This window comes from Lipophrys pholis (assembly GCF_963383615.2).
Source record: "Lipophrys pholis genome assembly, chromosome: 14".
NCBI lineage: Eukaryota > Metazoa > Chordata > Actinopteri > Blenniiformes > Blenniidae > Lipophrys > Lipophrys pholis.
Genome location: NC_137633.1, coordinates 21,227,066 through 21,241,159, shown reverse-complemented (window position 1 = coordinate 21,241,159; position 14,094 = coordinate 21,227,066). Strand labels below are relative to the sequence as shown.

The 14,094-nt window shown below is 44.5% G+C and overlaps 2 protein-coding genes across 4 annotated transcripts; one reads left to right on the top strand and one right to left on the bottom strand.

The window, feature by feature from the left end:
• Positions 1-581: 581 nt before the first annotated feature.
• LOC308119962 (uncharacterized protein) lies at positions 582-4,972 on the bottom strand. The gene is made up of 8 exons (XM_080480291.1): positions 4,857-4,972; positions 3,000-4,368; positions 2,780-2,919; positions 2,272-2,476; positions 2,055-2,159; positions 1,763-1,953; positions 1,395-1,536; positions 582-1,293 (listed from the first exon to the last, which is right to left on the bottom strand). The coding sequence occupies exons 2-8, from the start codon at positions 4,366-4,368 to the stop codon at positions 695-697; spliced, it is 2,751 nt and encodes a 916-aa protein (XP_080336417.1). The 5' UTR covers positions 4,857-4,972; the 3' UTR covers positions 582-694.
• Positions 4,973-5,407: 435 nt separating this feature from the next.
• tmed8 (transmembrane p24 trafficking protein 8) lies at positions 5,408-9,940 on the top strand. Of its 3 annotated transcripts, none has more exons than XM_080480856.1 (6): positions 5,414-5,581; positions 5,964-6,103; positions 6,226-6,319; positions 6,422-6,515; positions 7,656-7,949; positions 8,671-9,940. In XM_080480856.1, the coding sequence occupies exons 2-6, from the start codon at positions 5,985-5,987 to the stop codon at positions 8,886-8,888; spliced, it is 819 nt and encodes a 272-aa protein (XP_080336982.1). In that variant the 5' UTR covers positions 5,414-5,581; positions 5,964-5,984; the 3' UTR covers positions 8,889-9,940. The 3 variants fall into 3 exon arrangements, with proteins under 3 accessions (XP_080336983.1, XP_080336982.1, XP_080336981.1); XM_080480855.1 differs by having other exon boundaries at positions 5,502-5,581; positions 6,226-6,334; XM_080480857.1 differs by lacking the exon at positions 5,964-6,103 and having other exon boundaries at positions 5,408-5,581; positions 6,226-6,334.
• The last annotated feature ends 4,154 nt before the right edge of the window (positions 9,941-14,094 follow it).

The window sequence follows — 14,094 nt, the reverse complement described above, 5'->3', positions numbered from 1 at the left end:
TTTAGAAGTAACTCAATGAAAAGCTGTGTTCTTTTATTGAGCTACTATTGAGCTTTGTTAGAAAGAGCAATCATCTGTATTAATTCAAGGCAGGCATTCCAAAGCTGGAAAAAAACCAAACTACTTTTGTTAATAGTTGGAAAACGACATGCATGCCGTCATAATTGCAATATATTGTTTAATCAACTCAGTCAGATCATGTTAGGTATGTTTTAAATATGCTCTCAATGAATTCAAATTTACATTCATGATGAGCCTCACGCACATACATAAAAGGAAAATTAGAAAATGTACCACTTGAGCACTGAGTTACCAGAGTCCAAGTTTGTGATGTTTACACAGTGGATTCCTTCATTTGAGCATTTTGTGGCTCGTCACAGTTAAAGGCAATTGTTTATTTTGATGTGGCTTCTAAAGCTACGGAGCTGGAAGACTGAAATGAAACAACCTTCACTTAATTTTATGAAGCCCAGCCCCGACTAAGATACAGACAAACCTGCATCAGGAAACATCTGACTGTTTGCCGGGGTGTTGAGATGCTGCCACTGTTGTGGGACGCAATACAAACGCAGAAACTCCATGACACTTTCCTTATTTTTTTTATTAAAGCCGACAAACAATGTTTCCACTGAATGTCATAATATTGGGTGTCACCTTTAACCGCCAACAGGGTGATGCTGAGCAACCGGTGGACTTATGTGAACTGACGTCTGAACAGTTCTGCATTTTGAAGGTTGTTTCTGTGTTCGATGATGTTCCGCATCAAGAAGACGTGTCCCGATGGCCCCATGTGGTTCAGAAAGTAGTTGTTACTTCTGAGAAAGGCCAGAAGCTGGTCTGTGATCTCGCTGTCTAAAGTTGCATGAATCTCTGGAACCACCGTGATCCGTCGCAGCGCGTCTTCTGGCTCTTTTGAAAATGCCTTTTGGAAGTCGTCATGGAGGACGTAGTGGTGGTTGGATCCGGTCATGGGGTGGCCGTTTGGCTCTGGATGTTCGAGTCTGTCCAGCAGCCAAGGCAGAGGAACCTTGAAGGTGCCTTTGACCGCGCCCTCGCAATTCTCCTCCGTGGGCTCGGCCAGCTTTCCTTCAAAAGGCCGGAATGGTGGGTCGTCTGGAATCCTCGCGTTAGCATGGGCCACCAATTTAGGCCCAGAGTCATAAATGCAGACATTCGGGAAATGCTTCCAGGACAGCAGCAGGTCTGTGAAATCCCGGGAGATCCCTGTTCTCTGGAGGTTAAACTTCAAGCTGTAAACGATTCCATGCGTGCACATAATGACAGAACATCCTCCTGTGAAAAGAACAAGATAGATATGGAAAATCCTCTTTGAAGTAGTTTTCTTTTTCTTTCTTTCCCCTTAAAAAAAAAAAAACAGGAATTGATATGCTTACCAGACGTCCCCCAAAGGGACTGAAACACGTCGTCATTGCCCTGCCTCCTCCTGATCTCCCTCCTCAGCCGGGCGATGAGCTCCATACGGGATCCTCTTGTATCCGTGTTGTAAGATTTACAGAGCTGTCGGATAGTGGCAACCTGGATGAGAATTAATAACACACATTGAAGATACGAGTATGAGGGATACTGTGAAAACATTCACTTTATCGTCAAATTAACAGTTTTGGACTTACAAATATAATCATGCATAACTTTGCTTGTTTGCCATATGAATTTAAGATACTACGCAATTTATTCTCCACGTGCACCTTTGGTGCATTGCATTAATAACGATCACAAACAAAAGCTCAATGAGTGACAGTACATCTTGGTCCAGCAGCTCTTCAAGGCGATCCTCAGTTAAATCTTCGAGCTGAGGTTGACCGGGGTTCGACTCCAAAGGCGCCTTTTTGAACTCGGTGTTGAGAGCAACTCCACTTTTGCGAGTGTCCCTTCCGATCCAGGGAGCCCAGCTCTGGTATGTCGGTTTCACGACAAACGGGTTCTGCGAGGAGGCTTCAGGGGAACACACACATTAAAATAGAGTGTATTCAGAAGAGGAGCACAGAAAACCACTGGATAGAACTGCTAAATATTAAAAATCAATAAATACTCACTTTCAAAAAATCCTTGGCTGATCATGTGCAGTTCAACAGATTCCCAGAATGCCTCAATGTTTTGCTCTCCGATGAAGTCGTCTTCCATTTGTTGCAGTTCACTGACTGAAATGGTCATAAACACACGAGATTTCAAATAATACATTTGGACTAATGATGCTATGCTTAAATGAATCTTATATGACAACTACAGCTGGAAGTGAAAAGAGAGGCATACCCTCATATTTAAATACGCCTTTCCGGTGGTGTTCCATCACCACAACAGGAGGATAGAAGCCACACTTGATACAACAGTATTGGTACTGGGTGCTGCACAGTGCTTCGAAATGACAGTATCCATTGAAAATCTTCTCAGCGTTGGGAAACTTTGTCTGATACAAAGCTTCCAGAGGAGCGATCACTCTTGAAACACACGCATGATACTATTGTGAAAACAGAGAAGAAGAAGAAACGGAATTATTTCATTACACCAAAAATGATCAATATCAAATGAGTGACAGCCGTCCTCGCTACCGTCATGCCTGAAAAATATTGTTAAAAATACACTCAAAATTAGGAATACGATGCAACACATGCCATAGAAACCTCAGTATGGACAAAGCAAACAGAAATATCATGTTGAGGGTCTCGCAACACTTTTGTGAACAATGTCAAATCGAGTATACAAATTTTGGAGAAATGAGCAGAGCACTTTGTTTGGCTTCTCAGAAGCATTGTTTACTCACCTGGACATTATGTCTCAGGTACATACAGAACCGCAGCGTGAGGATCAGGTGGTCATTGAAATTGTGCAGACCATCTTCCCACTCCTGGTAGCGGTACATCACGTTGCACTGGGGACACTTCCGATTGTAAGTTGAGATATCTGAAATGGGAGATAAAATACAAACAATTACGACATTAAATAAAACTGTAACGTAGTGGAAAAAGAAAAATCAAACTCACTTTGAACTACGCCATCCATGCCAACTATTCTGGCATTATTTGTGATTTGGATGTCCTCCCCCAGTTCAGGATTTCCGGGACACATCTTGCATGTCTTCTCAGTTGGAATTAACTGACGTGGGTAATCGGTCTTGACTCTGAAAGATGTGATCTCCTTCGGAAGCGTGGTTGGCAACTTCTTGTTCTCATAAATGTATCTTATACATCTTCCGATCTGCGCATTGTGGGGGTCGCTCTCAGAACGAGTTGATGTGGTCAAAAAAGGAGCCATGAAAAGGTCTCTGCGGGTCTGAAAAAGGTGCCACTTGGCAATGCTTTTGTGTTGACATGACAGATATGCCTTTGTACACGGACAATGCCATAGCTTTTTTTCTATGTTATAAGTCACTATGACTCTGCCCAAATAGCTGTAATAATGCAAGTGTGGTTCGTTAACGGAGAAGCACAATTTAGTTTTGAAACTATCAAAGTCAACCATCACACACAACGGGGATCGTGCTTCCTCCGCTTCCCTGTGCCTCTTCCTGCATGTTGCTGCCTTGGCCTCACCAAATAACTTGTTTGTCAACATTTCCTCAAGGACGTCGAGTCGAGGCTGTTCCTCGGTTGCCGTTTCGGTGCAGTAATCAATGGAACGGATGTGGTCACACATACTGTGAGCAAGGCCACTCCGCAGGCAAAGCAGGTGATACTGCCTACAGTCCTCCACTTCACATTTCGTCGCTTGTTCCTGGCCCCATGTTTTCCTTTGCACATGTACTGGGAGACTGATGGCATTAAAGCTCTTTTTTACAGCATACAACCCACGGTCTTTATCGATCAGTATGCTTTGATGGTGGTGTGCTGCTGTGATGTCTTTTGGTAGCCCATGTTTCCTCTGAATATGTGACTTCAAATTCTTTTTGTAAAGCACAATGAAGCAGTGAGGACACTCTGCATGTAAATTCTCCTGTTTCACAGTTTTTGGTTTCTGTGGGAAAGTGTAGCCTTGTTCATTAGTTGTGGAACAACAGGGATTGATATGGTCCGTGATTGTAGTCGAGAGTGGCAGAGAAGATTCTACTGTGACCACAGAGGCATCGGGTGACTCTACGGGAGACTCTGCAATGACTACTGCAGCATTGGCTGACTCTATTGGGGACTCTACAGTGACTACTGAGGCGTCGGCTGACTCCATAGGAGTCATTACAGTGACCACAGAGGCATCTACAGGAGATGGTGTCTTGGAAGAGTCCTCGTTGCGTAAATACACTGTGGGTGGATGTGCGTAAGCGTGTTCCATGCGGTTGACACTCCATTCTTTTTGAGGACGTGTACTATATGAATGGTCGCGAAGCACTGATATGCGTGCATCTGACAAGGACTGCATCTGTAAAACAAAAAAAAGTCAATCACCATTGATATTTGCAATAACTTACTGATCACTTATTGATGAATATCAACTGACAAACATCTAAATGATTCGTTCCATCATTTTATGTATTAGATATCCATCTAGATCACAACCATTAATCATTTTATTAGATGGATGCAGCCATTGAAACACGGCAATTAAGTCCCAAGCACGTTGTATACATAGATTACGGATAAGGGTCAATCAATGTCGGCACATAAGTTTCTTAACACACCAAAAAATCGAGAAGCAAGTTGTCACACGCCATGAAATGACACTTTTTAATAAACCAACACGTGGACCGAGGATAGAAAGAACATAAACACCGAGCAGCTAACACTTCGCATATCCTCTTTACTATCATCAGAGAGCTTCTCCTATCACTGATATAACTACTTCTACCATCTCCTTCTCATTAGTGCAGGCTGAGATTTTTCGAGATAGCCAAGACGGCAATGTTTTACCTCAACATTAGACGATCCTTGAATCTTCTCTGCACGTGTTTTCACTCCACTGTGTAAGGCATAAACATGACTTTAAAGTTTCCGTCCACCAAAGAGCTCAACGCAACACCCACGAAGAAGAACAGTCCCCCTCCCCTCCGCAAACACCCCTCGTGACAATAAAAACTTCCGGTTCAAAGTTCGTGAGAGAAATATTTTTTTAATATTTTTTTGTTCATATAAATGTAAATGAATGATGTAGTTATAGATGTGGTTTTCTGAATGTCAAAATCAATAATTCAAAATTATTTCACGTCCATCTCGTTTTGATTCGGCAGCAGCTTCGTAAATTTTCGTAGGAACTCGTGAAAACACGGAAATTTCAAAACCCTCGTATGTTTTTATTTTTTAACCCTGTTATATTTGAAGTTGATGTGATGTTTATCCCCTTTGTTGTATGTTTAATTAAAAAGAAACACACAGAAGTCAAAGATTCTTGCCTGTTTTTAGTTTTTTTTGTCCCCCCCCCGCCCTCTCCCCTCGCAACAACAGTTTCGTAGATTTTCGTCAACACTCGTGAAAACTCGGCGGGCTCAAAGACGCTCGTCAGTTTTTTCCCCGTGTGGCTGCAGGACCACGGTGGATTCATCCGTCACATGACTGCACGGACACGGGGGCGGTTTTTCTCAATGGCCTGAGCTGGATCACACCCAGAACCACGTCGGGTTTATCAGCGCTGCTTCGCGGTAAGATGTGTTTGTGTGGTGTTGTGTCTGTCTGGGCACTTTTGCCCGCTCGGCGGGAAGCTAACAGCTGCTAACCTGCTGCTAGCTGACGAGTTTCCGGAGACGGAGTTCATGAAAACACCACATGTGTGGACAATCTGCTGCTTTTTCATTCACACACCTCCGCTGGGCTTGGCGTTACTGTGGGAGGCAGCTGGGTTAGTGTACCCGGGCTGCCAGTCTCTCTCAGTCTCTCTCTCTCTCTCTCTCTCTCTCTCTCTCTCTCTCTCTCTCTCTCTCTCTCTCTCTCTCTCTCTCTCTCTCTCTCTCTCTCTCTCTCTCTCTCTCTCTCTCTCTCGTTCCCTCCGTGTGGTTACAAGGGGCGGGGTCTCATCTCTTGCAGCATCGCAGACTTTGTCTTGTCATGACAGCCATGGAGACATTAGAGGCTTCATCAGAGCTGCAGTCGCGGCTGTCATCCCTGTCCTTCTCCTCTTTTCCCGGGATAACATCCCAGCAGTGCGACAACAGACCGCTGAACAGGTAACCTGTTGCTTCATGCTGCTGCTGCTGCTGCTTCTTCTTCTTCTTCTTCCTCCTCCTCCTTCATCATCATCTTCATCACCTCAATAATGTCAGCTGCTGCTGTTCTGTCTCCTCTCCAGGCTGCAGAGCACCAATCTTTCAGAGAGCGTCACTCCATCCCAAAGCCAGGCTGACATGGATGACAGTGGGGAGAAGTCAGGACAGCCCTCTGAGGTAACAATTACCCAAGTATGTTTGCCAACAAGCGGCAATAAACAAGGACACATAATCAAAGTAATGTTTATTTCCAATAATAAGCCTTGTGTGTGTTTTGAGGGTAATGAGGAGGCCCCTGCTGAGCAGGCCCCGGGGGACGGAGCCGAGGACAACAGGAGCTCTGGGAGCTGTCAGATGTCCGCTGAGATGAAAGGTGAGGACCTGCTGAGTCTGCCATCATGCTGCTGCTGCTTCGATTTACAGCTTTCATTAATGTATTAATGTGGCAGAAAAATAGTAAGTTGACGGTTTTTACAGAGCATGCTTCACAGGATCAGTCCAATCCATGTTACTGGTCCAAGGCACGGTGACCACAATCTCAAAAAGAACTATCTGTAAATTAAAGGTAGCGTCTTGGAGGAAGAAGTACAGTGGCACTTAATTACCAGAGTATATTTGCACACACTAAGGGCTTATCGGATAAACTTCAGTCTATTACTCAAAACAATAATGATACCAAATGTGGTTGCACATATTTGAGTGCACCAGACACACAAAACACCAGTACAAGCTAGGTGTTTATACTTTGGCTTCAGTGTCTTCCTCAACCTTTATCTTCCCTCTGTGACATTAAGAGATTAAACCACCAATTTGGGATTGAAAGATGACCAACTGAACCACGGCTGCCTTCTGATAAGGTTGTAGCTGGCCTGCTCTTGGTGATGCTGACCACTTCTTATAAAATAAAAGCTTGTGACTTAGGCTATTTTGTCTCTCCTAAATCACAAGAAATAGTTAGATTTAAATTTTGAATATTCTAAGGCGTATTATCGAACCATCTTTTGTCCAAGAACATTCATCTGCTGCTTTGCTGTTACCCCTGAGTGAGAATGGCATGGTGGTGTAGTGGTTTTGTATTTCTGCCTTGTCCATTATGAAAATCTCCCCAGAGTGAGTCCAGGCATCTCTGTGTATAGTTTGCATATTTTCCCTGTGTGTGCCGGCTTGAGGCTCATCAGTGGCTCTAAATTGAGCATAGTTGTGAATGTTGGATGGGTGGAGGCGGTTCCTGTATTTTTGTAACGCAAATGCCCAAAATGAGCAATAGTTCTATCTTCTTTCTTTGTAGATTTCTAGTTTTCATTGTTCCCAGTTTATGACGCCTAAATAAAGGTTGCTACAGTCTGTCAAATGAAATACAGTAATACTGAAAATGCTTTCAAACAAGGGGGATAAGCATGTTTTTTCAATAGTGCATACTTGGATGGAGAAATGTAGGCCTATATCCACAAACAGAAAAACTTGAAGCGTTGTGGTGTAAACGAGTCACTCCTGTCTCCTCCTCAAACTGCAGCCCAGATGCCGCCCCTGAGTCCCCCGACGACTTGGACATCTGCCGCGCTGAAGGAGCTGAAGGCGAAGCTGCGAGCGGAGAAGGACAGCATGGTGACGGTGTACAGAGGCGACATCATGACGGTTCACGTGCCCACCGTCCCCGAGGCCAAGAAAGTGTGCTGGGAGTTCGCCACGGACGGTTACGACATTGGCTTCGGCATTTATTTTGACTGGACGCCCGTGACGAGCCGCTCCATCACGGTGCACATCAGCGAGTCGAGTGATGACGAAGATGAAGAAGAGGAGCTGGAAGGTGAGTTGAGGTTTGGCGTGGAGGAAATGACTCCGGGCCCCATTGACACCACGGCGTTTTAAAGTGAAAATGCAAAACTTTCCTTGCGTTTTGTGTTTATGTTTACACGACTACGGTGTTGGAGCCACTGAAAACGCAGCTTTTTGAAAAGTTTCTGCGTAGACGATGGAAACGCTGTTGATACGCATGCACTCCACACCCATCGTAAACAATTCTGCACATGCTCAGTAGAAGGGCAATAACAACATCGTTTGCCTCCGGAGTGTCATGACTCCCAGTGCATATTCTCCTGGGACTTGGTGGTTTTATATAGTTGACAGTGACTGTAATAACAATCCAACTTGGTCGTCTGTCCGTACAAATGTCCTCACATTGTAATTGTTGATAGCGTGTTGTTCTCTGCTGCATGTGTGTGTGGTTTCATTACAAAAACAACCAACACCACCTACTAGTGGCCCACCATGAGAACTACATCGTTTTCAAAACATTGCCGTGTCAAGGACCGTGTCTCTTTCTGAAATGAAAATGAAAAAAATGATGCGTTTTCACTTGAGTCGTTGTGTAAAACGGGGCGTCAGTCTCACTGCGATGAATCTATAAAAACACACACTGGATGCTCTTCATCTATAAAACAACCCATTACCACGATTTTATGTGGATTTGTGCAGCTGCGGTCCGAGGCGCCGTGTTGACTCTTCGCTTTATGCGTTTCCCATTCCAGGGCCGGTCGGTCACGGGGACGTGGAGAAGGGCTCTAAAACTCACACCAACTCTAACCTGGCGGAGCTCCTCCCCGTGTACCGTCAGGACAGCCATCTGTCCGTGCACGGCGGCAGCCACGACTTCCCCGGTGAAGGCACGTACCTCCTGAAGTTCGACAACTCCTACTCACTGTGGCGGAATAAAACTCTCTACTACAGGGTTTATTACAGTGCCTGAGATGCCCGTCTGTTGCTCATGAATGTATAATTTAAAGAGAAATATTACTCTTAAGAACAATGAACTATTTTTGATTCCACACTTGAAATTCTAATATAAAAAAAAAAACAACAACATTAAATATAAGCATATCTATTTTTTATCTATCAGCTTGTGTTGTCACATGTTGAATATCTGCATAATGGTTTTGAATGCATCACCTGCTTCAGTGTCTTGCTGATATGTATTTGAAGAAGCCTCGCGAATGTGCCATAATCTCATATATACAGCTATTTGGTGGAGTGCTCATTCTCACACACACACACACACACACACACACACACACACACACACACACACACACACACACACACACACACACACACACTGTCTTCACCCTGTAGCATTTCTATGGTAGCAGTGATCAGGGAACGCCTGCAGAGAATCTCCTTCACCTGGCCAGGCGCTTATTCAGCTGTGCTCTAAAGAAATGAAGCTGTTTTCTGTTGTACGTGTGCACTTTTTATTTTTTTGATAACTGTGACCGTTGCGTTGCGTCGTCGTTTCCTGTATTCCTCACGTTGAGCAGAGTGGAATATAAATTCAGGGTGGTCATCTGCTGCAACGGCGGCGTGTTGGTGAAAGATGTCTATGGTTGAATGTACTGAAGCAAAAGGTTTCCAGAGCGTGCTCTTTACGGCGCAAATAAAAGCCATCCCTTATCGCACGAAGCTCTTCTTATGTAATGTAGATCCAATATTTACATTGCCCCCCCCCCCCTTAATTAGCCGCTTTCGAAGAAGGGACCAGCTGTAATGTTTCACCCGAGTGTGTTTTGTGTACACTGTTTTTGATCATCTTGGGTGTGTTGGAAAGCGTCAATCCGTCCTTCGGTGCACAATCGATGCTTTCACCGCACTCGCTCGTCCGCATGCCCCCAAAGACTTCACAGATTTAGCTGCTGACCATCTGAAGCAGCGGATTTCAAGCTTCCCATGTTTGCTGTGCTGTACCTCCACTGTAAGTTATGACCATGAAGTTTATATTCCACAATAAAGAGAAGATTATCTAGCTTTGTGTGTGATTAATCCCTTCTTTTTATCCAAGGTGCCTCATTTCATGAGAGCGTGGCTGCGGCTGTCCAGGATTAGAAGTGCGCTCCAGGATGGTCCCTGGTGTTTCTATTAAATTGTTGCACCGGGGGATTGATGTAATTGTTACAGAGATGCTGATGAAACCAGGTTTTATTTTCAGCCCTCCCTGGAGGCCGGTGACAGTCCTCACTTTCACAGGAGCCTCCATCAGGCTTCACTTGTTTTCTTAAAAAAAGAAATGCACCAGGTATAATCTTTAAATGGGGCAGTACTTATATTGTGGAGTCTCCTTTTATCATCTGTGCTCCCAATACTGAAAACATCAGACTGCCAAAGATGGAGGCGGAGTAACGAACACAATCAGGCTTCGCTGTAACGCTTGAGATGCTTGAGACTACAAGCTTTGCTTTACTCACATAAACATAGATGATTAAATGCTGTCAACAGTGCAGATCTACTACAATATCCTAAATGAAGTACCTTCATTTTTAACCAGTCTGTTATCTCCGTGCACATGAGGGAACATGCAGACTCCACACAGAAAGGCCCCAGCGGGTGTTTGAACTCACTGTGAGGTAAGAGCGTGAACCACTGCACCACCCATCTGTGCCATTCACGTCATCACATTCATTTGTTTGCATACAACCATTCACCCAGATACACACCAAGACTGTCCAGGCTAGCAATAGTGATTGATCTCATTTAGATTCTGAGAAGTGTCCAGTTCTGGGCTTTTTAATATTAAAAGATAATATTTGCACATCCTTGAGGTCTCTGGCGGACAACAAACTCAAACTGAAAACCAATAATCTAATCTGCTCAACAGGACTTTATCATATGAACACAAAGTCAGGCTCAAAGCACAGCTTGTGAAATAAATGTAACCGTTCTTCAAATCACACAAGAGCAAAATGCAACGATGTTCAGCCATTCAGGTCATATCTGACCAGATATTACAGATGGTTGGGGAGTCACATGATCTGGAGGACCATGTACTATAATGTACATGGCTCACAGGTATTATGCTACCCCCTATCTGTTTGATATACAATTACACATTTTTACAACCTACAAATTTAAAATTAGGTCAAAGAAAGTACTAAATGGAGTTTGAGCCTTGATGTTTGTGTGACTTGGATCATTGTTTTGGGACAGAAACGGGAAACATATCACTTAATGATTGAGGTAGGTGGAGTCTTCTCTTCTCCAGATGTTCCACTCTTGCTGAAGCTTCATGGATTCTGACCTTAAGAGCAGCAGGAGAAGCAGGAAGGCAGGAGGAGTGAAGATGTTAGAGTGGTGTTTCACTTCACACACAGAACCCTGACACTACTACAGTCTGGTCCACATTCTTTCTTTGTGTGTGTGTGTGTGTGTGTTTAATATGAGTGGCAGTGAACAGGAGAGATGTTACTAATCTACGACCGTTATGTTTGAAATAGAAATATTCACATCATGAAGTTGGAAACTTGTAGGTTCTCTCTCTCTCACACACACACACACACACACCTCAACAAAACTCCTATTTTGATGCATAAATGCTGATCCTAAACCAAAGCTTCTGAAACTGTAAGCTTGTTTACAAACTAATCTACAATCAGATGTTGTCAGTGTTTCTCAGTCAGTGTGGTGGGAGGAGACATGATGAGCGTATATTTTGAGGGTATCTTCCAGTCATGGGCTTTGGCATCAACATGGACACAATGTTGATGATTCCTGGTCTGCTCCAAGTCCAGCGTTATGTCTGCACATACCGCTTCCGTCAGGGTCACCTGGAGCTTTTCTTCAATTCTGTCAGGTCAATCTGTGGGTCAGATCTGTGGGGGACAACTGTTTTATACACTGAACCAAAATATAAACGCAACACTTTTGTTTTTGCTCCCATTTTTCATGAGCTGAACTCAAAGATGTCAAACATTTTCTATATACACAAAAGACCTATTTCTCTCAAATATTGTTCACAAATCTGTCTAAATCTGTGTTAGTGAGCACATTCTGATGGGTGTCTCACCAAGTGGGTCAGGGAGCGTGGCAGCTAAAGATGAGCCTGTGCTCCTATCAGCTGCAGACGTGTCCCGGTCTACAATTCAGGGTTTGTTGTCAGACAAATTCTGAAAAAAACTGCCCTGTGAGGTGTGCCTGGCAAAGCCGTGTCACAGCTGCTGTACCAGAGCTACCGCCTGCTTGAACTGAAAAACAATGGTGGGGCTGATGATCCCCTCAGAGGGAAGAGCGAAGGTGATCAGAGCAGCCAAGCAAGTGATTTGCCAAAACTCCACAGAAAACGTTGTCATTGTGTCTTATGTGGACCATTTTGTTTGATCTGAGATTGGTTCCGAAGATGGTTTTTTTTCTCGGGGAGCACATTACAGACACACAATTTGGATTTCAGAACCATCATTTCATGATTGTAACATTTCTTGTCGCTGTATTCCACAAAGTGAGGTTGCCCCACATTGCAAAATTGGCTGCTCTGGAGTTACAGAGCGCCAGGAAAAGCAAGAAGCTGTGTAAAACGGTTGTTTTTCCAAGGGTTTTAGCTCAACAGCCCCAGTTGTAAGAGAAGCGTAGTGTAAGATTCACAGTACACAAAACAGAAATATGAAGAAGTTCGGAAGTTATAGTGTTTTTGGTTTGTAAACAAGAGTCATGATTTGTGTGTGTGCGCGTGTGAAAAAAATTAATTCAAATGAAAAAAATCAAAGTTTAATTAAGATGTAAATGTATTCATTTATTAATATGCCACAACTTATATCTGTTTTTGTTCAAGAGCATATTGCAAAGTTCAGTATGCAAGCACGTATTATGTGTGAAAATTCCAAGAATTGTGATGACTGCATTTGGAAATTAACCTTCCTCCATAGAAATAAATGCGCTGTGGTTGCACGGGTGCCCCATCCAAGATGGCGTCGCGCTGCGACATCAACTCCATTTGGCAGCGCCCGTCAATGGGAAGTCTCCGTATATTAAGTCTATGATCGGTACGGTGTGTATGATGTGTATCAGTGACGGCGGCATCTGGCCCACGGAGAGGAGGTGGAGCTAGAAGGAGATCCCCTGAGGCCGGAGCTCCCGATGGAGGTGGGGGTGGGGGTGATGGCGGGCATAATGAGCAGGTGCAGCGGGTGGTGTTCTAGGGAGCGGTTCTGTAGTGGGTGTGTCTGGGGTGGAGGTGGCTGAGAAAGGTTGACCGAGGAGCGGGGTGCAGCAGCGGGGAAGGCTGGGATAGGGAGGAAGAGGAGGTGGGGATCTGGATGGAGGGTGGAGGAGAGGAGTCACTAGCAGTGTCTCAGGGAGACTCCTCCATTTTGATCTCAAGGAGAAGGAAGAATCAGACGTTACGAGAGTCGTCATGATGTCCTAAAACGTCACCAGGTCAGCAGCAACACATCCGCAGCTGAAAGTAGTCCCTCAGGTCTGGAATCGACTCTTAATCGATGGCCGGTGTTTTGGTCCCGATCTCTTCAGCGATGACGGCGAAGTCTTTGCCGTAGCGGCGAATCGCTGGAAAAGAAATGGCAGGTTTAATGAAGCTACAGGAGGGTGTGCTTGTTGCTGCAGGTTTCTGTTCAGTGCACTTGGTGCTCTGCTGACCTGCTTCATGCCGTCATCCTGCAAACATTCAAAGTGCTCTCTCTGCCGCCGCAGACGCAGCTGAACTCCGGGAAACCGTCTCGTTTCTTAAAGGCACACATGGTCGGTCACTCCTGAACGGCTCATGCGTTTCTGATTGATCGGTTGTTTTTTCAATGACTTGCTCGGAAAACAATGATCATGCTCTAAAAATAATACATTTGCTTGAAATGTGCTTAAATCTTCCCCATAAATTCATATCAATACTGGTTGGAAAGTCATTTCTGGGTTTGAGCTGAATTTCTTTTTATATTTATTGCCAACTTTTCTCTCGTGGATCCAAACCAACCATAGCAGCAAGAGGTGCTGCCTGACTTGGATAACACACATTGTACAGGCAGAGAACAGGAATATGAAGGTGAGGTAGGAGGAAGAGGAGTCAATGTGAGGAACCTTTCACTCACCCTGCACCCAGGAGCTGCTCACCCGTGGTCCAGGCAGAGTTCTTCTTTGTGGCCGGCTGGGAGGGAGACAGAGAGAAGCAGGCCACACCAGGAGAG

Bases quoted from the DNA above. Each gene is read 5' to 3' on its own strand.
- LOC308119962 (XM_080480291.1), bottom strand. From the start codon at position 4,368: ATGCAGTCCTTGTCAGATGCACGCATATCAGTGCTTCGCGACCATTCA. The intron at 1,537-1,762 runs GTACTGTCACTC...ATTCTCATCCAG, and splicing joins AAGAGCTGCTGGACCAAGAT to GTTGCCACTATCCGACAGCT. The intron at 1,294-1,394 runs GTAAGCATATCA...TTCTTTTCACAG, and splicing joins GTCCCTTTGGGGGACGTCTG to GAGGATGTTCTGTCATTATG.
- tmed8 (XM_080480855.1), top strand. From the start codon at position 5,985: ATGACAGCCATGGAGACATTAGAGGCTTCATCAGAGCTGCAGTCGCGG. The intron at 6,104-6,225 runs GTAACCTGTTGC...TCTCCTCTCCAG, and splicing joins GACAACAGACCGCTGAACAG to GCTGCAGAGCACCAATCTTT. The intron at 6,516-7,655 runs GTGAGGACCTGC...CTCAAACTGCAG, and splicing joins GATGTCCGCTGAGATGAAAG to CCCAGATGCCGCCCCTGAGT.